Source organism: Maniola hyperantus, chromosome 2 (assembly GCF_902806685.2).
Source record: "Maniola hyperantus chromosome 2, iAphHyp1.2, whole genome shotgun sequence".
NCBI lineage: Eukaryota > Metazoa > Arthropoda > Insecta > Lepidoptera > Nymphalidae > Maniola > Maniola hyperantus.
The window spans coordinates 25873-53086 of record NC_048537.1 but is presented as its reverse complement, the minus strand read 5'-3'; the positions used below and the strand labels follow the sequence as shown (position 1 = coordinate 53086).

Here is a 27214-nt window from a genome sequence, read left to right as displayed (position 1 = left end):
CTTCCCGCACGGGGCTTCCCGCTTGCTTGCACTGAGCGCCGCACACAGGAGGCTCGGGTTACACTACACTAATTGTGCTGACACAACACAAGTTGCCGGTGTTGCTAGCGGGCGCCGGGCGGCTCTCAGTTTCACGATCGAGTGCTCCTCCTCCTTCCCACTTCCCGCACGGGGCTTCCCGCTTGCTTGCACTGAGCGCCGCACACAGGAGGCTCGGGTTACACTACACTAATTGTGCTGACACAACACAAGTTGCCGGTGTTGCTAGCGGGCGCCGGGTGCCGGGTGCCGGGCGGCTCTCAGTTTCACGATCGAGTGCTCCTCCTCCTTCCCACTTCCCGCACGGGGCTCCCCGCTTGCTTGCACTGAGCGCCGCACACAGGAGGCTCGGGTTACACTACACTAATTGTGCTGACACAACACAAGTTGCCGGTGTTGCTAGCGGGCGCCGGGTGCCGGGTGCCGGGCGGCTCTCAGTTTCACGATCGAGTGCTCCTCCTCCTTCCCACTTCCCGCACGGGGCTCCCCGCTTGCTTGCACTGAGCGCCGCACACAGGAGGCTCGGGTTACACTACACTAATTGAACAACTACTTTCACGGTAAATGCACTTTATTGGTCTTCAGCCGAACTACCTTTCAACTAAAAAGAAACCCTACAGTGCCTAATCTAACTTTAAAAGATAATCATGAACATATTTTGTGATTCACTCACGATAGTTAGACGCTAAAGGACTGATCTAAATATATAAAAGGAAAAGGTGACTGACTGACTAACTGACTGACTGACTGATCAACGTATAGCTCAAACTAATGGACGGATCGGCTGAAATTTGGCATGTAGATAGCCATTATGATGTTGGCATCCGCTAAGAAAGGATTTTTGAAAGTTCAACCCCTAAGGGGGTGAAATAGGGTTTTAAAATTTGTGTAGTCCACGCGGACGAAGTCGCGAGTATAAGCTAGTTGGTATATAAGCGTGGCATTATTGAAGAATGAAATGTGTCTAGCTCTCGCCTCGGTAGCGCAGTTCGAGGAGTGTCAGAACATAGAACTATGGCTGGCCCCATAGTTCGAGGAGTGTCAGAACATAGAACTATGGCTGGCCCCATAGTTCGAGGAGTGTCAGAACATAGAACTATGGCTGGCCCCATAGTTCGAGGAGTGTCAGAACATAGAACTATGGCTGGCCCCATAGTTCGAGGAGTGTCAGAACATAGAACTATGGCTGGCCCCATAGTTCGAGGAGTGTCAGAACATAGAACTATGGCTGGCCCCATAGTTCGAGGAGTGTCAGAACATAGAACTATGGCTGGCCCCATAGTTCGAGGAGTGTCAGAACATAGAACTATGGCTGGCCCCATAGTTCGAGGAGTGTCAGAACATAGAACTATGGCTGGCCCCATAGTTCGAGGAGTGTCAGAACATAGAACTATGGCTGGCCCCATAGTTCGAGGAGTGTCAGAACATAGAACTATGGCTGGCCCCATAGTTCGAGGAGTGTCAGAACATAGAACTATGGCTGGCCGCATCTGTGCGAGGGTGCATATACTTTCAGCCGATTTGTTTTCTAACAAGTTTCATACATTTTTTGTGAAGCTGAAACTTGCTGACTATGTGACTGGCTTTTGGCCCCGGCTTCTGTTGCGTGAAACTTTGATCAATAGGTATCTCTTCTAGTGTGTTCATTTTCATCCAAGTATACTATTGTATATTATTTACAATCATTATAAAAAGTAGTGCTTGTCTGTTGATCTTTCGTTACCTACACATTCGTGCACCGCTCATACGATTTTGTACGGTTATTATTGGAACTTAACTATAGAGAATCGGGTACAAGCACAGGTAATACAAACTCAGCTGGTTATACTTAACTTTTTTTCATAATGTGCCAGTATCACTTTTTTTTAATAGATATAGCGAGCAAACGAGCAGGCGGGTCACCTGATGTTAAGTGATTACCGCCGCCCATGAAAAAAACGAGTAAACACTTAAAATTAGTAAATAAACTAACTCTCAGCTACATATAATAGTAGACAAAAAAGAACTATGAATGAAATATTAATAAATGCTTGCCTCTGTACGATCCCATTCTGCGACAGTTCGACACTGGAGTCGGCTAATGAAGTGTACAATACTCGGCGAGAGAGGCAATAGCATCGAGCGCCGGCTGAAAACTTACTTAGCACCGCACCGCACCGCCCCGCACCGCGCCGCACCGCCCCGCACCGCGCCGCACCGCCCCGCACCGCGCCGCACCGCCCCGCACCGCGCCGCACCGCCCCGCACCGCGCCGCACCGCCCCGCACCTCGCCGCACCGCCCCGCACCGCGCCGCACCGCCCCGCACCGCGCCGCACCGCCCCGCACCGCGCCGCACCGCCCCGCACCTCGCCGCCCGGGCAGAGATGACAAGCTCTCCACTCCGCATTGAGCAATTGAAATGAAATGACCCGCATTGTTGTGTCGTGACCTCGTCCTCTGATATTGCCTTTTGTCGCTATTTGCTTTGTCTCTATCGGACTCAAGGCGAGACTGGAGACAAAGCACCGCGGCGGTGACGTCACTCTCGTAAATGCTATAATTACATTGATTGCGAGCCGAGTAAGTGCAACCACATCATCATTATCATCATCTAAACCGACACTGCTGGTATACACCACGACCTTGCGCCGCCGCCATCCAGCGGCTCCCTGAAACTCGTCTGATGTAGTCTGTCCAGCTAGTGGCGGTTCACTCAACGGTGCGCTTTTCGAATTATGTGCCCTGCTCATTTCCACTTCAGCTTCGCAACCTGTTATGTCAGTTACAAGATTTTTAAAAACCTAAATCCCCGCAGATGAAGTCGCAGGTGTCACCTAGTATGCAACATCGCACGAAAGCCCTCACGAGATGACATCAACAAACAATATGAGGCAGAGGATTGTGAGGCATGAGGTTACCTAGCATTGTTCGTAGTTCAGTGCCTCGTGAACCGCTAAGTACTGCCTATAGGAATTAGGAATGCTACACGACCGTCGGACTGCCGGCCGTCGGACTGCCGGCCGTCGGACTGCCGGCCGTCGGACTGCCGCGGCCGGCCGGCAGAGTGCTCGACTGCTCGCATTATGTTCGGGATGCCCCGAACGTGCACTAGTTCTCGCCGGTCGGTGTTCACCACTGCCAGGGTCGTCAGGTGACTCGGTCTCCACTCGGTGAGGAGCAGCGCTCTTGAGCAGGCTGGTGGCCCAGGGAGGTTATAATGAAACACTAGTATCCTGGTATAACCCCTCAGGCCAGTCGCAGGCTGCCTTGCCCTTCCAACTTGTTCGCAGACTGTTACGGAAGGGCCGGCCGGGTCCAGTACCCGCCTATTTATCATTGGCCATGAAATATTATTGTATGGTAGGCAGCGTGCGACTGGGAAGTAAGGGACGCTATATTATTGTATGGTAGGCAGCGTGCGACTGGGAAGTAAGGGACGCTATATTATTGTATGGTAGGCAGCGTGCGACTGGGAAGTAAGGGACGCTATATTATTGTATGGTAGGCAGCGTGCGACTGGGAAGTAAGGGACGCTATATTATTGTATGGTAGGCAGCGTGCGACTGGGAAGTAAGGGACGCTATATTATTGTATGGTAGGCAGCGTGCGACTGGGAAGTAAGGGACGCTATATTATTGTATGGTAGGCAGCGTGCGACTGGGAAGTAAGGGACGCTATATTATTGTATGGTAGGCAGCGTGCGACTGGGAAGTAAGGCACGCTATATTATTGTATGGTAGGCAGCGTGCGACTGGGAAGTAAGGGACGCTATATTATTGTATGGTAGGCAGCGTGCGACTGGGAAGTAAGGGACGCTATATTATTGTATGGTAGGCAGCGTGCGACTGGGAAGTAAGGGACGCTATATTATTGTATGGTAGGCAGCGTGCGACTGGGAAGTAAGGGACGCTATATTATTGTATGGTAGGCAGCGTGCGACTGGGAAGTAAGGGACGCTATATTATTGTATGGTAGGCAGCGTGCGACTGGGAAGTAAGGGACGCTATATTATTGTATGGTAGGCAGCGTGCGACTGGGAAGTAAGGGACGCTATATTATTGTATGGTAGGCAGCGTGCGACTGGGAAGTAAGGGACGCTATATTATTGTATGGTAGGCAGCGTGCGACTGGGAAGTAAGGGACGCTATATTATTTTTACAAATTGCTTTGTTTTACATTTTGCATTTGGGGAATCCCGTTGAGCAGAAATGGGATACCCGTAGGCCCTTCTGTGAAATTGTTACTTACATTGGAAAGTACTTACAAACATTTAAACAATGCATTTCGGGCCTCGGGCAAATACGCGGGTCCCTTCGAAATAGCTACTTACAATAGCGCATCTTTAAATTCACAATACACTATCCTACACAATTTAAAGTTACACGGTTCTTATTATTAGGTGTATAAAGTTCACTATTGCGTAGCACAATCACTCACTCAATAAAGCCACCGCGCGTCGTGCACACATTATGCATTATATTATTACGTAGCTTTATTTAATTCAAATAAATAAATAAATAGTATTTATACAGGATGTGAGTTTATACCATTGATGTTGGAATCCCCCTCTACTACGCCCACATCCGGTGCTGGCTGTAGATGTATGGAAAAACTCTCTTTCAAATTGGTGTTTTCAAAAACTGTGAAATGTGGTACAATCAGCAGCAACGCTAGGTTTGCACCCGCGTCTGTTGCGTCTGTTGCGACGCTTGGAACTTTACCGCGCGCCGGTTCGGTATACAGATTCTATTGAGAAGAGTCGGCAAGAAACTCAACGGTTGCTCATTTCAAATATAAAAGTTACAATATGTAACAACTAACGATGTAGTGCACCATCTCGCGGGCAACTCAACGCTCGGCGGGCCGCTGCCACGCTGCTTGCGCACAAGGGATACATCTGTTCATACTTCCCTCTCTCTGGGCAAAGCTGGTGTCATTAACAGAAAGTGTATGTTGTCGTGCAGGTGCAGCTGCAGGAATGTGACGTCACCGCGTGCCGCCACGATGCTCGCGCTGTTGCTGACGTCACTCAGCCTCACGCTCACAAGTAAGTCGCACTTGCACTAGCCTGTGCCCGCGACTGCACCCGCGTGGACCGAGCGAGTTGCACGCAGGGTTGCTGGGTGCTGGGTGCTGGGTGCTGGGTGCTGGGTGCTGGGTGCTGGGTGCTGGGTCTCGATGGCTTCGTCAGCTCGGGACAATCCTTACTCTGACTATCTTTACTATGTGGTAATATGTACGTACATATTATGTGTAGAGCGTTGAAATTTTCGCAGAATGTATATTTCTATTGCCGCTACAACAACAATTAAAAATAATTTCAAAATCGCCACCATGAAAATTTAAAAATATTGTAAAATGTTAATTCTTATACGGTGGTACAGAACCCTTCGTGTGCACAAGTCCAACTCGCACTTGACCGATGTTTTTAGGTCAAACATTTTTTGGATTTTTCCAACTCCACTTTTGTTGCATGACTTTTAAGTGGCTTAATGTTACTTACGAGTTGTTTGCGAAAAGAATGTTCGCAACTGTATGACGGGGACACGGGGCCACGGGGCTACGGGGACACGGGGCCACGGGGACACAGGGACACGGGATGCCGCGCGCCGCCCGTGGGGCGGGGAGGTACGCGCGGTTAGAGACTGATAGATCAGTACCCGTAGTACAAGATTTTACGTCTCACTAAACCAAACCAAATTCGAGAGTCGAATCTGCTAGATTATACAATAAATATCCATTCAGGCTTTTCTTTTTCGTAAGCGTTCCTCTGTACTATAGTGTAGTTGTGGACCGGCGATATACTTGTGACGTCAGCGTGGCGGGCTCCCAGTTGATAATGATGACAATGTTGATGAAGATGACAATGTTGATGATGATGACAATGTTGATGATGATGACAATGTTGATGATGATGACAATGTTGATGATGATGACAATGTTGATGATGATGACAATGTTGATGATGACAATGTTGATGATGATGACAATGTTGATGATGATGACAATGTTGATGATGATGACAATGTTGATGATGACAATGTTGATGATGATGACAATGTTGATGATGATGACAATGTTGATGATGATGACAATGTTGATGATGATGACAATGTTGATGATGATGACAATGTTGATGATGATGACAATGTTGATGATGATGACAATGTTGATGATGATGATGTTTGTTCCATCAGATGTATGTTCGGACGCGCCGGCTCGCCTCGCGCCGTCGTTCGCCGTGGAGCCGCCGCCGCTGCTGCGCTACGCCGCGTCGGCCGGCGCGCGCGTGCCGTGCCTCGCGCGCGGCGACCCGCTGCCGCGCGTCTCCTGGCTCAACGAGGACGGCACCACGCTCGCTGATATCCCACACATCAGGTACACTCACTTTGCTCACACGTACCTACGGACGCGCCGGCTCGCCTCGCGCCGGCTCGCCTCGCGCCGTCGTTCGCCGTGGAGCCGCCGCCGCTGCTGCGCTACGCCGCGAACCAACGACACTCGCACAAGTTTATACAAGTTCCCAACAAAGGAGCCCGTCACGACGCGAACCAACGACACTCGCACAAGTTTATACAAGTTCCCAACAAAGGAGCCCGTCACGACGCGAACCAACGACACTCGCACAAGTTTATACAACTTCCCAACAAAGGAGCCCGTCACGACGCGAACCAACGACACTCGCACAAGTTTATACAAGTTCCCAACAAAGGAGCCCGTCACGACGCGAACCAACGACACTCGCACAAGTTTATACAACTTCCCAACAAAGGAGCCCGTCACGACGCGAACCAACGACACTCGCACAAGTTTATACAAGTTCCCAACAAAGGAGCCCGTCACGACGCGAACCAACGACACTCGCACAAGTTTATACAAGTTCCCCAACAAAGGAGCCCGTCACGACGCGAACCAACGACACTCGCACAAGTTTATACAAGTTCCCAACAAAGGAGCCCGTCACGACGCGAACCAACGACACTCGCACAAGTTTATACAAGTTCCCAACAAAGGAGCCCGTCACGACGCGAACCAAGGACACTCGCACAAGTTTATACAAGTTCCCAACAAAGGAGCCCGTCACGACGCGAACCAACGACACTCGCACAAGTTTATACAAGTTCCCAACAAAGGAGCCCGTCACGACGCGAACCAACGACACTCGCACAAGTTTATACAACTTCCCAACAAAGGAGCCCGTCACGCCGCGAACCAACGACACTCGCACAAGTTTATACAAGTTCCCAACAAAGGAGCCCGTCACGACGCGAACCAACGACACTCGCACAAGTTTATACAAGTTCCCAACAAAGGAGCCCGTCACGACGCGAACCAACGACACTCGCACAAGTTTATACAAGTTCCCAACAAAGGAGCCCGTCACGACGCGAACCAACGACACTCGCACAAGTTTATACAACTTCCCAACAAAGGAGCCCGTCACGACGCGAACCAACGACACTCGCACAAGTTTATACAAGTTCCCAACAAAGGAGCCCGTCACGACGCGAACCAACGACACTCGCACAAGTTTATACAAGTTCCCAACAAAGGAGCCCGTCACGACGCGAACCAACGACACTCGCACAAGTTTATACAACTTCCCAACAAAGGAGCCCGTCACGACGCGAACCAACGACACTCGCACAAGTTTATACAAGTTCCCAACAAAGGAGCCCGTCACGACGCGAACCAACGACACTCGCACAAGTTTATACAACTTCCCAACAAAGGAGCCCGTCACGACGCGAACCAACGACACTCGCACAAGTTTATACAAGTTCCCAACAAAGGAGCCCGTCACGACGCGAACCAACGACACTCGCACAAGTTTATACAAGTTCCCAACAAAGGAGCCCGTCACGACGCGAACCAACGACACTCGCACAAGTTTATACAAGTTCCCAACAAAGGAGCCCGTCACGACGCGAACCAACGACACTCGCACAAGTTTATACAAGTTCCCAACAAAGGAGCCCGTCACGACGCGAACCAACGACACTCGCACAAGTTTATACAACTTCCCAACAAAGGAGCCCGTCACGACGCGAACCAACGACACTCGCACAAGTTTATACAAGTTCCCAACAAAGGAGCCCGTCACGACGCGAACCAACGACACTCGCACAAGTTTATACAAGTTCCCAACAAAGGAGCCCGTCACGACGCGAACCAACGACACTCGCACAAGTTTATACAACTTCCCAACAAAGGAGCCCGTCACGACGCGAACCAACGACACTCGCACAAGTTTATACAAGTTCCCAACAAAGGAGCCCGTCACGACGCGAACCAACGACACTCGCACAAGTTTATACAACTTCCCAACAAAGGAGCCCGTCACGACGCGAACCAACGACACTCGCACAAGTTTATACAAGTTCCCAACAAAGGAGCCCGTCACGACGCGAACCAACGACACTCGCACAAGTTTATACAAGTTCCCAACAAAGGAGCCCGTCACGACGCGAACCAACGACACTCGCACAAGTTTATACAACTTCCCAACAAAGGAGCCCGTCACGACGCGAACCAACGACACTCGCACAAGTTTATACAACTTCCCAACAAAGGAGCCCGTCACGACGCGAACCAACGACACTCGCACAAGTTTATACAAGTTCCCAACAAAGGAGCCCGTCACGACGCGAACCAACGACACTCGCACAAGTTTATACAAGTTCCCAACAAAGGAGCCCGTCACGACGCGAACCAACGACACTCGCACAAGTTTATACAAGTTCCCAACAAAGGAGCCCGTCACGACGCGAACCAACGACACTCGCACAAGTTTATACAAGTTCCCAACAAAGGAGCCCGTCACGACGCGAACCAACGACACTCGCACAAGTTTATACAAGTTCCCAACAAAGGAGCCCGTCACGACGCGAACCAAGGACACTCGCACAAGTTTATACAAGTTCCCAACAAAGGAGCCCGTCACGACGCGAACCAACGACACTCGCACAAGTTTATACAACTTCCCAACAAAGGAGCCCGTCACGACGCGAACCAACGACACTCGCACAAGTTTATACAAGTTCCCAACAAAGGAGCCCGTCACGACGCGAACCAACGACACTCGCACAAGTTTATACAAGTTCCCAACAAAGGAGCCCGTCACGACGCGAACCAACGACACTCGCACAAGTTTATACAACTTCCCAACAAAGGAGCCCGTCACGACGCGAACCAACGACACTCGCACAAGTTTATACAACTTCCCAACAAAGGAGCCCGTCACGACGCGAACCAACGACACTCGCACAAGTTTATACAAGTTCCCAACAAAGGAGCCCGTCACGACGCGAACCAACGACACTCGCACAAGTTTATACAAGTTCCCAACAAAGGAGCCCGTCACGACGCGAACCAACGACACTCGCACAAGTTTATACAAGTTCCCAACAAAGGAGCCCGTCACGACGCGAACCAACGACACTCGCACAAGTTTATACAACTTCCCAACAAAGGAGCCCGTCACGACGCGAACCAACGACACTCGCACAAGTTTATACAAGTTCCCAACAAAGGAGCCCGTCACGACGCGAACCAACGACACTCGCACAAGTTTCACGATCAACATTCCACAAAGAGACGCAATGAACGTCCAACGTTCGTCTGCAGAACGCGACAGTCGAGATGTGACAAATTACAATAATTCCTCAGCTGGGAACAAATAGTCTAAATGAGATTTCTCAGGGTTCCGTATCTCCAGAGAAAAAAGGAACCCTGACAAGATCACTTTATTGTCACTATATCTGTCTGTCTGTCGTCTCTATCGAGACTCGTCGAGGGAATCAGAACCTATCCTGTTGACCTAGAACCATGACATTTGACAGGTAGCAATGTCTAACTAATGGTTAAATCTCAAAAAAAAATTACGATAGGTACGATCAAAAGGACTCTTGCTACCATAGACATTCCTGCGCTCATTGAGCCGGCAGGGGTTAGTCGAGATGATGGCAACAGACGATGGAGTGACGCTGGCTCCCGGGGAACGGGACGCAACACATTGGCCCCGTGTCATGTCAAGGAGACTATAACGTAACACATTGGCCCCGTGTCATGTCAGGGAGACTATAACGTAACATATTGGCCCCGTGTCATGTCAGGGAGACAGCATCGAGACCGGGAGCCGCAGCAGAAACAGCTGAAAACGGCAAGCGGCGTAAATATGCCTCTCTTATCGAGAGTTATATTTTTGTTCCGTTTGCCGTGGAGACCCTGGGGCCATGGAGTCTTAGTGCTAGAAAAATTACGAGTCATTTCATCGCCCCATCTGGTGACAGGAGGGCTGGCTCATTTGCGCAACGGATCAACCTGGCTGTCCAGCGCGGAAATGCAGCCGGTATTCTTGGCACCATTCCACGCGGGCATAATTTGTACAGTCATTATATAAGACTAGCTTAAAATTTTATTGTAATATTTTCCATTAAAAAAAAATTAAAAAATATATTTGTATTCGTGACCAAATAATTAGTTTACTAAATCACATCAAGATGGCGCTATCAGTCATTAACTTGCAAAGTTTGAGATTCCTTGTACGATGGTGCGGAACCTTCGTGTGCGAGTCCGACTCGCACTTGGCCAGTATTTTTAAGGAATGAAGGGATATTGTAGAGAAATGCGTGTAATTTGTCGCGCTGATAACGAGCTGCAATGTTCGCGCGGACACGGGCGCGCCGCCATCTTGGCGGACGGCTCTCATTTTACAACGAGTCTCATTTATTATTGAAGAAGCTCGACATGAACGGCATTAATTATACTGAAAAATAACATTAATTATACTGAAGAATGACATTAATTATACTGAAGAATAACATTAATTAGACTGTACTTGCAGTTTTTTAATTACTTAAGAAATTGTTTAGTATAGCAGTACAATGAAGCAGTGGCGAGCGCCGAGCGGTTCGAGTCGCGTGGATTTCTGATTTTCAGTAAAATTACAATAAAAGACTTTATTTATTTATTTTATTTATTCAGGTTTCAATGGAATTATTTTCCTTGATTAATTATTTACGTTTAAATGGATCTAATTAAGTAGAAATAGAGAAAATGTATTTTGCATAGTCCTCAACTCCTCACCCTCATAGCAATAGTTATCTAGTAGGTAGGTACCTAGTAATAAATGTATCTCTATCCATATTAATATTATAAATGCGAAAGTGTATCTGTCTGATGTCTGTCTGTCTGTCTGCTAGCCTTTTGGGGCCAATCCGTTCAACAGATTTTGACAAAATTTGGTACAGATATAGCTTGCATCCCGGGGAAGGACATAGGCTACTTTTATCCCGGAAAATCACAGAGTTCCCACAGGTTTTTTAAAAATCTAAATCTGATATGCGCTGTGCACTTAACTCATGTGATGGCACGCAGGAGGGTGTACAGCAACGGCACGCTCGAGCTGTTCCCCGCCGGCACGCGCGGCGGCGACGCGCGTGCCACGCTGCGCTGTCGTGCCGCCAACCCGCACGGCGCGCTCGTGTCGCGCGACGTCGTGCTGCAGCCAGGTTTGTTGCATCAACTACTAAAGTAGAACTTAATCATCAACACGTACTATGCACGTACTTTAATTTAAAGGTTTAAACCGAAAACTTCTTCCTTAATCTTGTACAGCAATACATTAATTTTTCCTTTTCATACTTTCTGTCTGCGGACCTGGTACCTGGTACCTGGTACCTGGTACCTGGTACCTGTGTGCGGGAGCGTGTGCTGTGGACTCGACCATTATAATAGAAAGATCGGCCTCCGAGTGGGTATGATGCTCGAGGCCCGACTGTTCAGACCGTTGCATGAAACTTGTATATAGGTAGTTAGTCTTCGGGGACTAAAACTTCGTTAGCGTGATTCAGCCTTCATACTGAGTGATTGATGATACTTGTGGCGCTATCTAGTGAGATCGTTCTGAGTTGCTTCCTGTCTAAGCTGCTATCGTATCAACATGTGGCGACCGCATACCTACCTACATAATGGAAAAATTGTAATAATTGAAATTCTGTCCACCAGTGGCAGACACGCAATGGGAGGTGTCCCTGTCGGACGCGACGGTCGCGGCGGGTGGTGTCGCGGCGCTGTGGTGTCGCACCGCGCCCGCCGCGCACGCCGCGCACGCCGCGCACGCCGCGCACGCTGCGCCCGCGCTCTTCTACCGCGGCGACCGAGTGCTGCACGTCGACGCGCCGAGCCCCGGTAACAGCTAAGATTAACCGAACCTTCGTGGGCACACTAACAATATTCTCGCACTATGAGAGACAACAGAAAGTACGTCATGAGTCATGACAACAACGTCTCCTATGACTGGACAACGCTAGCTAAACCCTACCTAAGTCCCTACCTAAACCGGCTCTTCCATCCCCATACCGGTCCCAGACCAACTAGCTAACCTAGCACACCACATCCTAGTACTATAACCTCAACCAACTGAAATCACATTAGGTTACAACAACAACCTTGTCTTCCCATATTCATACAAATAAATTATTTCATTTCATTTCAAAGACAATTTATACAAAAAAATATTAAACCTATCAGCATTGAAAACTGAGTTGAATGAATTGTAACGGCATTGGCTACGTTACGGGGACAATTAGGCGAGATCCGGCGTCGCGATAAATCAGGGTTTCTTGTAACAAGGCTTGTGAGTTATGGACGCTCATAAATAGTCGCCGACACGGGAGGCGGCGCGACCAAGTCGCACCGACTACTGGCTACCGACCAAGTCGCACCGACTACTGGCTACCGACCAAGTCGCACCGACTACTGGCTACCGACCAAGTCGCACCGACTACTGGCTACCGACCAAGTCGCACCGACTACTGGCTACCGACCAAGTCGCACCGACTACTGGCTACCGACCAAGTCGCACCGACTACTGGCTACCGACCAAGTCGCACCGACTACTGGCTACCGACCAAGTCGCACCGACTACTGGCTACCGACCAAGTCGCACCGACTACTGGCTACCGACCAAGTCGCACCGACTACTGGCTACCGACCAAGTCGCACCGACTACTGGCTACCGACCCGAGCGTAGCGGAATGGCTAAGCAATTATGTGGACTTTATTAATTTACATATTCGTTTTAAATATAATATTAAACAATCACTATTATCATCATCGATTTAGAATAATTGGTACTAGATTACGACAACTGCTTCAAAAAAGGCCTGATTAATTAATGTGTGCAATAATTGTACCTCCTTATCTCAAATTGATTTCATTTACAAAAACCTATATTCACGTACAAAAAAATGCGTTCTAAGTAGTTCAGTTAACTAAGTATAAATAAATAAAAGTCTCTGCAGTCCAAAGTGTAGAAGTTTCTAAGTGTGCTTACTTTACTGTTAAAACTACAGAAATTCAGGTCAATTCAATACAAATTTGTTTATTGCGAATATGGCCTATGGGTAAACTGTGGAGACGTTACAAAAACATAAAGGTACAGCCAAAGTGCTGCGGCAATGTACAGCCACGTGTTCCTTGTTGCTCTGAGCTTTACAGCGTTGCTCGTTACAATTCTACTTGTTCATATTTTAGGCGCTTTGTGCCAAATATACAAATTTAATACATAATATTAACTTCCAAGATTAGCGATAAACTTTAGCAATGTAATTAATATCGGCGAAACCCGGCGAAAATGAAAGCTCTCGGCATTAAACTTTCACAAATGTGCACAATTTACGAGAAGGGAATATAATAATATTCATAGAGCTCCAGTGTGCGAGCAGAGGGGCAATTACCGCGGCTCGGCGGCTCAGCGGCTCGGCGGCTCAGCGGCTCGGCGGCTCAGCGGCTGGGTGGCGGCCATAGGACAACCCTCCACCTCCCATGGCCCCACCAACCTCTCGGTTTTATGGGCCGAATCGCGGGAGGGCGCCCGTTCGGTACTTGCTCTTGGCATTTTTCCCCGGGGCGCCTTCTTGACTCCCTACAAATTATTTTTGTCTCTTCCTTGTCCCTTATGCTCACTCTCCCCCCTTGGGGGCTAGACGTCACTAACACAGCTGTGATCTCCGCTGCTGCTCCTCCGTGGTGCCGGCCTGGCACCTGCACGCTCCGAGCTGCTTCGCCTCTTATGCCAATGGTGCGCGAATTCCCGTAGCCGGTTGTAGTTCCCCGCCGATGAGACGAGGTCCGTGTAGAAGACCGGCCCCGCTTCCCCGCGTACAATCCCATCCAACATCGTCACTCGCAAGTCCTCATAAAGGGGACACTCCCACAGCACATGGTGCCTATCCTCGTCGCCAAAGCCGCACTCGCACGCCGGGCTCTCGCACAACGTCATCCTATGCAGGCGCGCCCGGAAACAGCCGTGTCCGATGAGGATCTGTGAGGTCTCGTAGTCCGGCGCGACCCAGGTGGCCCCGAGCCTGTCACCCCAAATCTCCGCAGACCACCGCTCCTGCCACATCGCAATCACATCCGACCCGATATCCCGCTTGCGTCTGCTCAACTCCTTCTTGGGCACGGACTGGCGCACCTCTTCGATTCTCCCAACACGGATCAATTCCAGGTCGGCCGGCAACACACCCGCGAGCACCGCTAGCGCAGCGGAGCTGGCGGAGCGATACGCTGACGTGAGTAAGATGAGGGAAGACCTCTGCGCCTTGATGAGCGTCGACCGCACGACGTAAAGCGCCGCCCTCCCCGCCCTCCCCGCCCAGCACGCTGCAGCATACGTTATCGTCGCTACGAATGTTCCACGGTACAGGATGCGCAGCGCAGGATAACGGATGCCCCAGGATGAAGTCGACACACGCGACATCTTCCCGAAGCATCTCGCCGCGCGCTCCCCGATCGACAACGCATGCTGCGCGAAGGACAGACTTGCATCGATAGTCACGCCAAGAACGACCGCCTCCGTCACGTGCCTGATCGAGCTACCACCGAGCTTGATTACTGGGGGTCGCTTCCTGAGCTTGCCCTTTAGCGTCATAGTTTGCGACTTGCTGGGAGCGAATGCGAGCCGGTTGCGACGGCCCCAGTCCTCAATCTGCCGGATGGTATCGGCCGCGGCGGTCTCGATCGCTCTACGCGTATCGGCCTCAATCAGAATCGTGACGTCGTCCGCGTACGCTACGATCTTTACTCCCCCCGGTAGCGGCAACCGAAGCAAGTCGTCAAGGAGGACGTTCCATAAAGTTGGCCCCAGCACTGATCCCTGTGGACACCCCATGGTCGACGTCTTCCACCGCACCTGGTCCCCGATGAATAGGCCAACGCGCCTGTTGTAAAAGTAGCTCGCTAACATGCGGTAGATGTTCGGAGGACAACCTCCCCTCTTGGATTTGAGGAGGATCATAGGCCACCAGGCGTTGTCGAAGGCGCCTGATATATCCAAGAAGATGGCTTGCACGTATTTCGCCTCAGTAGTTTTGGCAGTGCCGAGGACCGCCTGCAGCGCCGATACGGTCGACTTACCCGGAGAACATCCATGCTGGAAGTCCGAGATCCCACTGGTGATCTGCGGTGCGCATATGGGCATGACACGTTCAAGAATTTTCCCAAGAACGGGGAGGAGCGTAATGGGACGGTAAGCCTTCGGGTCAGTGAGAGGCTTGTCATTGCCCTTCGGCAGGACGATGAGCCTCCCATCCTTCCATACATCGGGGAAGATCCCCTCCTGCACACACGAGGCGTACACCCGGTGGAACTCCACAGATGCTGCGCTCCAGACATGCCGTAGCATACGAGCCGTGATCCCGTCGATCCCGGGCGCGGTGTTAGGCAACGACTTAACGATCGCCCACAGAGCGTCAGCAGACGGTGGGGGAGCAGGAGAGCTAGACGGGATGACGACCGCCGCTATTCGGACTTGCCGATGGTACTCCGTGTCCTGAGACGGATCGTCATCAGGGCAGAGAGCACGCATCAGGTTGTCCGCAGCCGCACTCACCCCCTCCGGGTAGCCCTCGGCGAACTTGACTCCGTTGACTATGTTCGGTGGCGGACGGAACCTGCCACTGGCAACCCGATACGCTTGACCAAAAGGGTCAACGTTGCCGGACTCGGCAGCCCGGAGATGGTAGCTATTCTGCTCCTCAACCATCAGCTGCCGGTACTTGCGCCGCTCTGCATGGAATTTCTCCCGCACCATTTCCTCTCGCACACTATAGTACCATTCCTACGCGTTCTCTGCCACTTGCTGCGCAGACTAGCAACGAGTCTCCGCTGCCGGTCGAGTTTGGGGGACCACCACTCGTAGCCAGAGTTACGACGGTTTTCCTTCACCCCCAAGCACTCGTGTGCAGTGCGCACCACTATTTCGGTGAACTGACGAGCTAGGACCGACGCCGGTTCGTTGGAACCCAGATATCCCATACGACTACCGATCGCAGCACGAAAGCGGCCCCAGTCAACCCCACTTACCCGAAACTTCGGCGGCTCACATACCGCCGGCTCGGCGCACCCTGCAGCTCTTCGCGGACAGGATACCACAATGTCATATGTAATGATGCGGTGGTGGCTGCTGGACGCAGAGTCATGCACGTGCCAGTTATGTGCGAAGAGGTTCCTTGTCGTTAGGGTCACGTCGATGTTAGACTCACCGTTGGGCCCGCTGAAGGTGTAAGGTTGGCCCGGCTGGTTGTTAATGATGAGTCCCATGGAGAAAATGAATTCTTCGGCGCTTCGGCGTCTGTGGTCAACCGCGTGGCCCCTGCCAGTATAGTGTCGTGGCGCACTGTACCACGCCGGTGAGTGTGCGTTGATGTCTGCTCCTATCAATACCCTGCGTCCGCTCTCAAGGCTATTCAAAACCCTCTCTAAGTGCAGGAGGTGGCCGTCGATTGGCTGGCAATATTGGAAGTACGCGGAAACGATCACGTACTCTTCCGCTCCGGCTCCGGTTGCGATGGTAGCGACCACACAGTACTCGTTGGAGAGGTGCTGCAAGGCGACCACGCCGAGGCTCCGCGAGGCGACGTAGATTCCAGCTTTAGGGGTCTCCCCGAATTGAACGAGCGCCAGCCCGGACTTCGCCTGGGAGTACTGTTCTTGGACAAGAACAATATCCAAGCGCAGTCCTCTAGCTAGGGCTGGCAGTTCCTGGGTGGCCGTCGCTGACCCGCCCAGGTTGAGTTGTCCAATCCGAAGAGTATTAGGGGCGGCCATAGTTGGTGGTTGGTTCTCTGTATTACTGTATAGCTTCATTCGAATAGAGTTCATAATAAAGAGGCGAACTGAAGTTGGCCACAGTTCACCTTGCGGTACCCGCACCCACTGTCAGTGTCAGCTTCGTTCTCGCACATGTATGATCGTGGTCTCGTTCCGCAGAGGCGCGCTACATCGTGGCGGGCGGCGCGCTGCTGCTGCGCGACGTGGCGGCGACAGACGCGGGCGCCTACAGCTGCCTGGCGCGGCACGACCTCACCGCCAACACCAAGCGCTCCCGCCCCGCGCTCCTCAGCGTGCTGCGTCAGTATCGCCTCACACCCAACCTCTACCCCTGCGTCCACACCTGACGACCCACTATTGATTGACGATGCGTGATCCGAGAGTGATCCGGCTTTACGAACTTGCGCTCCGACATGCTCTGCCAATCCACCCCAGCTCACCGACTGCGGACCGGCCGCGCCGAGCAGCGCACACCAACGCGTGCATTTACACACGGACCGAGTAACTAACTGAGCGAGAATACTCTCCCACGCGCTAATCATATATCATAATTAATTCACAGTTGTAACATGGAAGTTGTTAGTCGGGTTGTGTCCGACGTTAGTTACTTTATGCATCCCCCACCGTTGAATGAAGTTACGTGTAAAATGAAATATAACTGAGAGGTGTGTGGTGTGGTTGCAGCCAGCTCGTCCGGCTCGGCGCCGCGGCTGGCGGCGGCGGACAGCGAAGTGAGCGTGCGCGCCGGCACCGCACTCTGCTTGCCGTGCGTCGCCTCCGACTACCCGCCGCCGCAGTACACGTACGTATTACAACTGAGAGGTGTGTAGTGTGGTTGCAGCCAGCTCGTCCGGCTCGGCGCCGCGGCTGGCGGCGGCGGACAGCGAAGTGAGCGTGCGCGCTGGCACCGCACTCTGCTTGCCGTGCGTCGCCTCCGACTACCCGCCGCCGCAGTACACGTACGTATTACAACTGAGAGGTGTGTAGTGTGGTTGCAGCCAGCTCGTCCGGCTCGGCGCCGCGGCTGGCGGCGGCGGACAGCGAAGTGAGCGTGCGCGCTGGCACCGCACTCTGCTTGCCGTGCGTCGCCTCCGACTACCCGCCGCCGCAGTACACGTACGTATTACAACTGAGAGGTGTGTAGTGTGGTTGCAGCCAGCTCGTCCGGCTCGGCGCCGCGGCTGGCGGCGGCGGACAGCGAAGTGAGCGTGCGCGCTGGCACCGCACTCTGCTTGCCGTGCGTCGCCTCCGACTACCCGCCGCCGCAGTACACGTACGTATTACAACTGAGAGGTGTGTAGTGTGGTTGCAGCCAGCTCGTCCGGCTCGGCGCCGCGGCTGGCGGCGGCGGACAGCGAAGTGAGCGTGCGCGCTGGCACCGCACTCTGCTTGCCGTGCGTCGCCTCCGACTACCCGCCGCCGCAGTACACGTACGTATTACAACTGACTCGACAAGTGGAAGCTAAATTAGACAAGTCGACATGCAACGGTCGGAGCGAAATCTTCTTGTTGGATTCCACTCTTATCTATTAATTGTATTATTCAAATAAACTTTTACGGGTGCTTTATAAGAGTCAAAACAATTTACTACGATGACGGCAGATGGTACCGCGAGCGCGAGGGGCGGCTGGCGCCCGTGGCGGCGGGCGGCGCGCTGTGGCTGTGGGCGGGCGGCGCGGCGCTGTGCGTGGCGCGCGCGGCGCGGGAGCACAGCGGCGCGTGGCTCTGCAAAGCGTACAACGTATTCGGCGACGCCACGGCGCAGGTGCGCCTCGACGTGCTCGAGCCCTTCGCCGTCACCGTCACGCCGCCGCACGTGGTGAGCATTACTTACATCTTAATAAACTTGAGCGAATTCAAAACCTTGCTATTAGGTTTATATTTGGCTTGCGCAAATATGACCATGTCTCCGAATTTCGTTTAAAGCTCAAGTGGTTACCCATTCGCTTTCGCCGGAATCCGCACATCGTTTCTCTTCTGTACTGTGTATTGTTCAATCCTATGACTCCAACGACTCATATTTGTAATATGTATAAGCAGCTGCTTCTGCTTCGGCGCTCTTAGCGTGTTTCCCGGGACACCTTGACTCCCTACAAATTATTTTCTCTCTATTTCCTTGTGCCTGTCTGTCACTCTCCCCTTTTAGGGGCAGACGCCACGGTTACAGGAGATTCTCGCAGCATGACAAGAAGCCTTCCGTTATTCACTTTTTCTGTTGTTTCCTCCTCGCTAAGAAAATGAACGTTAAAAAGAAGCAGTTGGTGCAGAGTGGCTTGCGCGCAGGTGGCGGAGGTGGGCGGCACGGTGCGGCTCAACTGCAGCTGCAGCGAGCCGCGCGCAGCGCTGAGCTGGTGGCGCGACGGCGCGGCACTGGCGGGCGCGGTGGGTCCAGCGCTGCTGCTGCGCGGCGTGACGCGTGCGCACGCCGGCCTCTACCAGTGCATTGCACGGCACGGCGCGCGCACCGAGCAGGCAGCCGCGGAGGTGCGACTCGGAGGTCAGTGCCTCGCCATCACTTACTTTACATCAATGTAAGGTATCTTTAATCTGATCTTATTACTTATAAACTACGACATTGACTTTCTGAATAAGGAAACTAAAGTTACAATTGAAGTGGTGCGTTCCACTTATGATTCCACCATGTACCGTAAGCTGAAACAGCATTTTTAAACTGGTGCCTTCCCACTATAGACTTGTAATAGGTTTTAAATTATAGTTAGGCTCAGTGCAGAAATTTCCACTGACCTGATTTTGATTAAGCTAAAATTTTAGTACTTTCAGACATTTTAGTGGCAATTCATTTTTGCATAATTTTATAATAGGTACTTTAGTGTTGAAAGTCTAGGTTTTTTGCAATATCAGGTATATTTTACCTAATTATATACTCAGCGAACTCACATTTAGCTAATATTTCAGTAGCTGGTTCAATACAGGGTAACTCATGATTTGGTCGCCGCGGCCGGTTCAAATGAAAAATACAGATATAATAACATACACGCACACTCGTCTGTTGTTAGATTTAGGTGACGAAGGAAACAGAAACGCACAATTAAGTGCGTTTATTTCATCAAGCAAGGGTTGGCTACCAGGTCGGGATGGGATCGAAGTCGGGTCGTGCGCTCTGTTAATTGGGGTGGAGAGTGATTGACGCGTGAGTCTGATTACTGTAGCGGGATGCTGCGGAGCTCCGACCGCGGGGAGCCATCATGTGGCGTGGAAACCTGGCACAGAATCGACCTGAAGGTACAAGCTGGATCAACACACAACGTTAGTTTATTTACTTGTAGGCTCGTCAGTACCAGAAGTATGTTATTATGATCGAGATTGAAGACTAAACCACTAAAAGTAACCTTAGGTAATGGTTAACCGGATACGTCAGGATTACAACCTTTAGATTAACCGAGCCTTCGTGGGCATACTAACATTATTCTTGCACACTACGAGAGATATCACAGACTACCCTCAACTATTAACCTACCGTCAATAATGAGTCATGATAACAATGTCTCTTATGAGACTAGACATCGCTAACTAACACTAGCTAAGTCCCTACCTAGCGACCGGCTCCAACCATCCCCATACCGGCCCCAGACCAACCAGCTAACCTAGCACACCACACTTAGTTCAATTAACTTCAACTACAACAATCACGTTTGTCTAATACAAATTGGAACGATACAAGAAGGACTTACCAGATAAACAGCTATTCAACACACACTATACCATCATTCACACAATCACGTCACTTTCCACAACCTAGTACTGAACCTTTAACAACTGAAACCACATTAGGTCACAACAACAATGATAATAATAAAACCTACAGTACGATACACATAGTATCCACTGAGAAGTGCCCTCGGCAAGAGCCACACGAATAATAATCTCCTCGTACCGCCGCATTCACTTTTATTGTCTCAAAATGACGGTGGGGCGACTACGTAATGTTCAATGAGCAAAGTGTTTACAATTAAAATGGCAGCGCGCCTGCATACTTATACTCTTTATTTGTACCAAAACAACAACAAAAAAATAAGAGAAACAAACAGAAAAAAGGGTTTATCGATATAATATGTGTGTCGATATAATATAGTTATGCGATATCTTCGGCCTTAATTTGGAAAACTTCCACGGACACGTACGAAGCGATTTGCCTCCTCGTTTCTAATTGATTGATTGAACGGCTAGGATACGGAACGTCTTTCCGGCATCAGTTTTCTACTGTAGTAGTACTGTAGGTAGTGTGTATTGTAATGTCCTTAACTGAATATTCTGTGACCAATAAAAAAAATTAAAAAAAAAAATCTAATCTTCTAGGCAAGTGCGCTCCATCTTAGGCTGCATAATCACTTGCCAGCAGGTTTGATTGCAGCCAAGCGCTAGTTTATGTATTTTTTTCTTAAATAAACTATAGAGGTATTTATTACCCTATGAACAGTCCCAATGTACATCGAGAGTGTACTTATTTGAGAGGACACCATACAATCATGGTCGGTACAACCACGACGAGTGTTCCGGGTCCATCACTCCCGACCCAATTAGCGGAACGCGCGACCCAACTCCGGCCCGACTCCGGCCCGACTCCGGCCCGACTCCGGCCCGACAGCTGACACACACAGCTGAGTGCCGACCCTTGTTTGATTAAAATATAAACCACCTCATTGGCTAAATTGTGAGTTTTCGTTACCTTTCTCAGTTAAATCGGGTTTATAATCCGATAGCGAGAAAAAATACTTTTTGTGTGAAGTGACCCAATTTTATTTTTATTTTTTATTGAATCGTTATGGTTTCCGTGTGTGTGACGATAATTTATTTGTGACAAAGAAAAAAGAAGTTAACGTAGTCTGATTAAAAATAAATCGAAAATAATTATCCATACCTACTAATATTATAAATGTGAAAGTGTGTCTGTCTGTATGCTAGCCTTTCAAGGCCCATCCGTATTTAAACCGACTTTAAAGGTTCTCAATTCGCCGGATTCTTTTATTTTTATGTATGTTCGCCGATTATTCGAACCGATTCTTAAAATTCTTTTTTTGTTTGAAAAGGTATATTATATACTTTTTAGGTGGTCCCATATTACTTTGGTGAAGATATTATGGAACTCCTCAACCGATAAGCGTAAATTGCTCGCAATCGGTGTAATAGCTTAGTGAGCAATAGGTCTTGAACCACACATAGCATATTTTAAAACATGGGGCCACTAAAAATTGTAAATAAAAAAAAAATAAAAAAAAAATTGAATTGACCTAACCTAACCGCAAACACAATTTTTTGGGGTCGGTGCAAATGAAGAGCCATTGTGGAGTCTCAAAAAATATGAAGAAGGTATGGACGATCCGCGCAGCTAATTTAAGCTAATTGGCACCGGCTCCAAAAAATATGACTGTCGAACTACATTGACTCCTATATAGATAATGATAATATATTCGGTAATTTAAAATAAATTATTTTTTGTAGGTATTTGTGGTAAGGTATAATTATTGAAGTCGGTTTTTATTTATTTTTTACCCACCCGCATCCCGCACCCCGCGCCCCGCACCCCGCGCCAATCAGCGAGAGCGCTTATCGCGATGTTGTATTGATGGAATGAAATTGACGACAAGTCCATTAGTCAAATGGAGCCCGCGTCAAATGAATACATTCACTCGGTACTCGCCAGCTTTCGATGAGTGATGAATATCGCGACAATACAAATGCCATACACAGATGGTTCAAGCACATTTCATTTAGTTATTACAACGAATGACTTAGGGCCGGTTGTTTCAAACCATTGGTCTTCGTAAGATACGTTCGTTAAAATTTAACAGACGTAGACGAACTTTAACATCTGTTAATTTAAGTGTGTTGCTTCATTGTACAAAAAACTGTTCGTCATTGTTATTTTGGTTGCGAAACTAACCCTAAAAAATAACTTACTTCTCCGTATCCTTTTTTTATTTCATTTTAAGTATATTAAATTATATACATAGTTATTAATATTGCTACTTCGCATTTTAAACACTTTTTCTTTCTTACAAATTCTCTTTCATCTTCAAAAAAACTACCATTAAAAGCTTTGAATTAAATTGATTCCATTATAATTTGTAAATAAAATATTCCGTTTGTAAGAAGTATGAAGTTACGAATTGATTTGACGATCACCAATGGCGCCAGCACTGGTTAACGTAAACGTAACTTTTTAACGAACGTTAGCGCTAATAGATGCTGAATCAACGCTTTTTCTTTACTTACGTTCGTTAGCGCCATATTTAAAGGTTACGTGTCCGTCAAAGTTTGTTGAAACAACCGGCCCTTATTGTATCACTTAAAATGTTAACCTACAGATTAACTTTTTTTTTGAACTAAAATATTTTGCGTTTTGGGAGGATGCCTGACAAGCGAATATTGTTAATGTAATGTACACTAAATTCAATTCAATTCAATTGTTTGCGATATTTGTTGAGGCCGCCAGCTCACCACAAAATAACCCTAATCTCGGAGATGAGCGAAATCAAGCTCGATGAGATACAGCGGTTGGTTGAATTGGGGGTTCTGGACCATCCTCCACTTGGGGCTTCTGGATCCTTTCGACCTGTGAAAAGATAATTTAATGAAACTACTCTAGGACATTTCTAAGAATCTTCGATGCGATTTTGTTAGGCTCACTATACGAAAGAACTCTCTAGATCCTTTTAACCAGTGGAAAGATATATATTTTTTTAAATTATAGCCTTAATGAAAAGTGAAACATTTTACACCACACTTTTAGACCAAAGCACTAGATAAAAACAGACTGGTGTTCGCAATTTGCAGCCCCAATGATCTAAGGACGTATTTGTTAAGCGGCTAGAACAGATGTTCTGCAACTGCTGACCGCAGCCCCTTCAGCCTGTGCGATCATTTGTTGGACGCATTCGAGCACATTACGTGCGATAAGAACGCACTTCAAAATAATTAACTTTGCTTCTAATTATTGTGTTTTGTGTCCTTCTGATAGGATCAAGCGTATCGACTCGAGGTACTTTGGACAACTCTGAATAGTTCCTTCTATATCATTCTTATCTTCGTTTAAACATACCAGAAATGAAATTAAATTAATCAGAGGCACATAGGCTTATCGAGAATTTGCCTTTTATAATAACCTAACTGCAATATTAAATTGATTAGGGCACAATAATTGCTATTGTAACCACTCAATCATAATGCTACCTTAACACAAAAGCATTTAATAGTCTGCGAGTCTCGCGTCGGAACGATACTGGCTTAAAAACCATTGAACACTCGCATTTATACAATCGATGCGAGATGGCTTCCCCGCAACAGATCACGTGACTTCCGTTGAGCAAGGCGTGTGCGCCACAAGTGCGACAACATTCGTGACATTAATTTAAACCGTACTTCGCGGTCAAAGGAGCAATGCTTGTTATGTTGTTGAGTTTTCACAGAGGATAGCTACATTTATCAAAGATCAGGGTATGGTTGTTGCAGACTCTCCGCCGGAGCTGCAGTACACGTTCATCGAGCAGGCGCTGCGCGGCGGCGGCAGCGTGGCGCTGCGCTGCGTAGCGGCCGCGTCGCCGCCGCCGCGTGTCTCCTGGTTGCTGGACGGACACCCACTCGACCACTACCTGCCGCACCACAGGCGAGTTGACTCTCCGCCAGAGCTGCAGTACACGTTCATTGAGCAGGCGCTGCGCGGCGGCGGCAGCGTGGCGCTGCGCTGCGTGGTGGCCGCGTCGCCGCCGCCGCGCGTCTCCTGGCTGCTGGACGGACACCCGCTCGACCACTACCTGCCGCACCACAGGCGAGTTGACTCTCCGCCGGAGCTGCAGTACACTTTTGATTCTTGCAGTCCGAGCTTTTGCAGCGCGTTGTCGTTGAGCGAGAGGTGTCTTTAAGTTTGATCTGTTTGTCAGGTATTCGATAAGCGAGGAAGCGTCGACGCAGGGCGAGGTGGTGTCGACGCTGAACGTGACGGCGACCGCGGCGGGCGACGGCGGCCGCTACTCGTGCCGCGCCAGCAACGCGCTGGGCGCCGTCGAACACTCCGCGCGTCTCAACATATACGGTACTCACCTCCACCTGCCGCTCATCTCATTAATGTCCTCCTTGCCAAGTTTTTGCCATGAAAGTCAACAGAGGCTACCCAATAGTAGATATCATAGTATCATAAGTCGTAGTTACGTCCTCTCAATGTTCATCACATTCTCTGATGGCATGCGTCCGACACGGCGGATACGAGTCAGGCGGAGCATTAACGGCTGTACGTGCCCCGAGCCACGTCACGTACACCGGCTCCGAGACCATTGGTTTGCGTCGTTGTTCACAGGAACCAGAGCCGGTCGGCAGCTGGACCACATAAACTGTTGACAACTGAGAATGTTTTGACTGACAGTAGTATTTTCAGTAACAGCTTACTAGGTTGTTGATTCTTTTACATAAAAACCCGCAAGAGTTGCCGGAAACGTGGTTCGGTGATTGTTGAGGAGCATGTGGTTGTTGTTGTTGAGGAGCGTGTGGTTGTTGTTGTTGAGGAGCGCGTTGTTGTTGTTACAGGCCCGCCGCTGGTGCGGCCCATGAGCGCGGTGCGCGCGGTGGCGGGCGAGAACCTCACGCTGCACTGCCCCTACGCTGGATATCCGATCAGGTCTATAGAGGTGCATTTGATAGGATCATTCCTATATGTAACGATACACGCTTCTTTATTCTATAAACAGCTGTTCTTTCGTTTTTGTATGACTTATGATATTGTAGTAAAATGATCGTAACGTAGGCGAGTCATGTTTCGGGACGGTAACCACACCCCTGTGGCGGTTACCACAATTGCAACTAGATGGCGCTGTTCAATCGATAACATTTCATGACGTAGTCCCGAACAAATGTACTAGTGTTGTAGCCTGAGAGTGGCGTGTTGCGCAGCTCGGTGTCGTGGCGGCGGCGCGGCGCGGCGGCGGCGCTGGCGGGCGCGGGGCGTGCGGCAGCGCGCAGCGCGGTGCTGCAGCTGACGCCCGCGCAGCCGCACGACGCGGGCCACTACGCCTGCACCGTGACCGCGCCCTCCGGGCCCGCCGCCACCAGGGACGTCGAGATACTAGTTAGAAGTTAGTGCACTAGTGTTATAATGTGAAAGTGGTGTGTTGCGCAGCTCAATGTCGTGGCGGCGGCGTGGCGCGGTGGCGGCACTGGCGGGCGCGGGGCGCGCAGTGGTGCGTGACGCGGCGCTGCAGTTAAGGAAAGTACTCTGCGTAAATAGTATTTCACGGATTTGACAGCTGCCTCCCAAATTCCGCCGAAGTTATACACCGAGATATACACCGGGATACGCTCGAAAATTATACATTGTTCGATGAGTTGACAGTGCACGAACTCTAAGTTATTTTTGAGAAACTGAGCGAGCTTATTGCACGCTCCAATGAAAGTAGTCCCATTATCGGAAAATATGGTGGCAGGTTTTCCTCGCCTCGATATGAAACGATTCAGAGCTGCCAGGAACGCCTCCTTTGTAAGATCCGTTACGAGTTCAAGATGTATTGTATTGCGTTTACTGCGAAACATCATCATCATCATGATCAACCCATCACCGGCTCACTACAGAGCGCGGGTCTCCTCTCAAAGTGAGAAGGGTTTATGGACATAGTCTACCACGCTGGCCATGTGCGGATTGGTAGACGTAGATTGTAATACGCAAATGTGTGATTTTGTAAGTCTGCCTCCCCTGCCCTTCCGGTCGAGTATAAGCACTGGCCCGGCATAGTCGACAACTGTGTTAATAAGAGGAGAACATAACTGGTGAGTTCAGAAACCAGGCATTAATCTTTAGACTATATTTTTGGTTGTAAATAAATAAATAAAAACCTTTTATTCAGCCAAATTTACAAATAGGTACAAACAGGTAGGGTGCCGTAGTCCCTGGGTAGTAATAGTAAACTCTTTTACAGACCCCCCGAAAATTTCTCCATTCATGTTCTCATCGGAGCTGACCGAAGGGAGCTCTGCCCAAGTGCTGTGCGGGGTTTCTTCCGGAGACAAGCCCATGTACTTCTCGTGGCTCAAAGACGGCGCTCCTCTGGAGCCAAGCCTGCAGGTACCGTCGG

At 49.8% G+C, this 27214-nt stretch overlaps 1 protein-coding gene across 1 annotated transcript in view; it reads left to right on the top strand.

Moving 5' to 3' along the window:
- The window catches only part of LOC117988825 (cell adhesion molecule Dscam2-like), a 48499-nt gene that overhangs the window by 6028 nt on the left and 15257 nt on the right, over positions 1-27214 (top strand). Inside the window, exons 2-14 of the mRNA XM_069502113.1 lie at positions 4985-5067; positions 6218-6398; positions 11400-11533; positions 12030-12212; positions 17298-17438; positions 17823-17940; positions 18741-18957; positions 19422-19635; positions 24609-24762; positions 25037-25188; positions 25677-25767; positions 26040-26221; positions 27059-27204. Of these exons, the coding sequence (XP_069358214.1) occupies positions 5025-5067; positions 6218-6398; positions 11400-11533; positions 12030-12212; positions 17298-17438; positions 17823-17940; positions 18741-18957; positions 19422-19635; positions 24609-24762; positions 25037-25188; positions 25677-25767; positions 26040-26221; positions 27059-27204 (1956 nt within the window). The 5' untranslated portion in view covers positions 4985-5024. The remainder of the gene's footprint in view (positions 1-4984; positions 5068-6217; positions 6399-11399; positions 11534-12029; positions 12213-17297; positions 17439-17822; positions 17941-18740; positions 18958-19421; positions 19636-24608; positions 24763-25036; positions 25189-25676; positions 25768-26039; positions 26222-27058; positions 27205-27214) is intronic.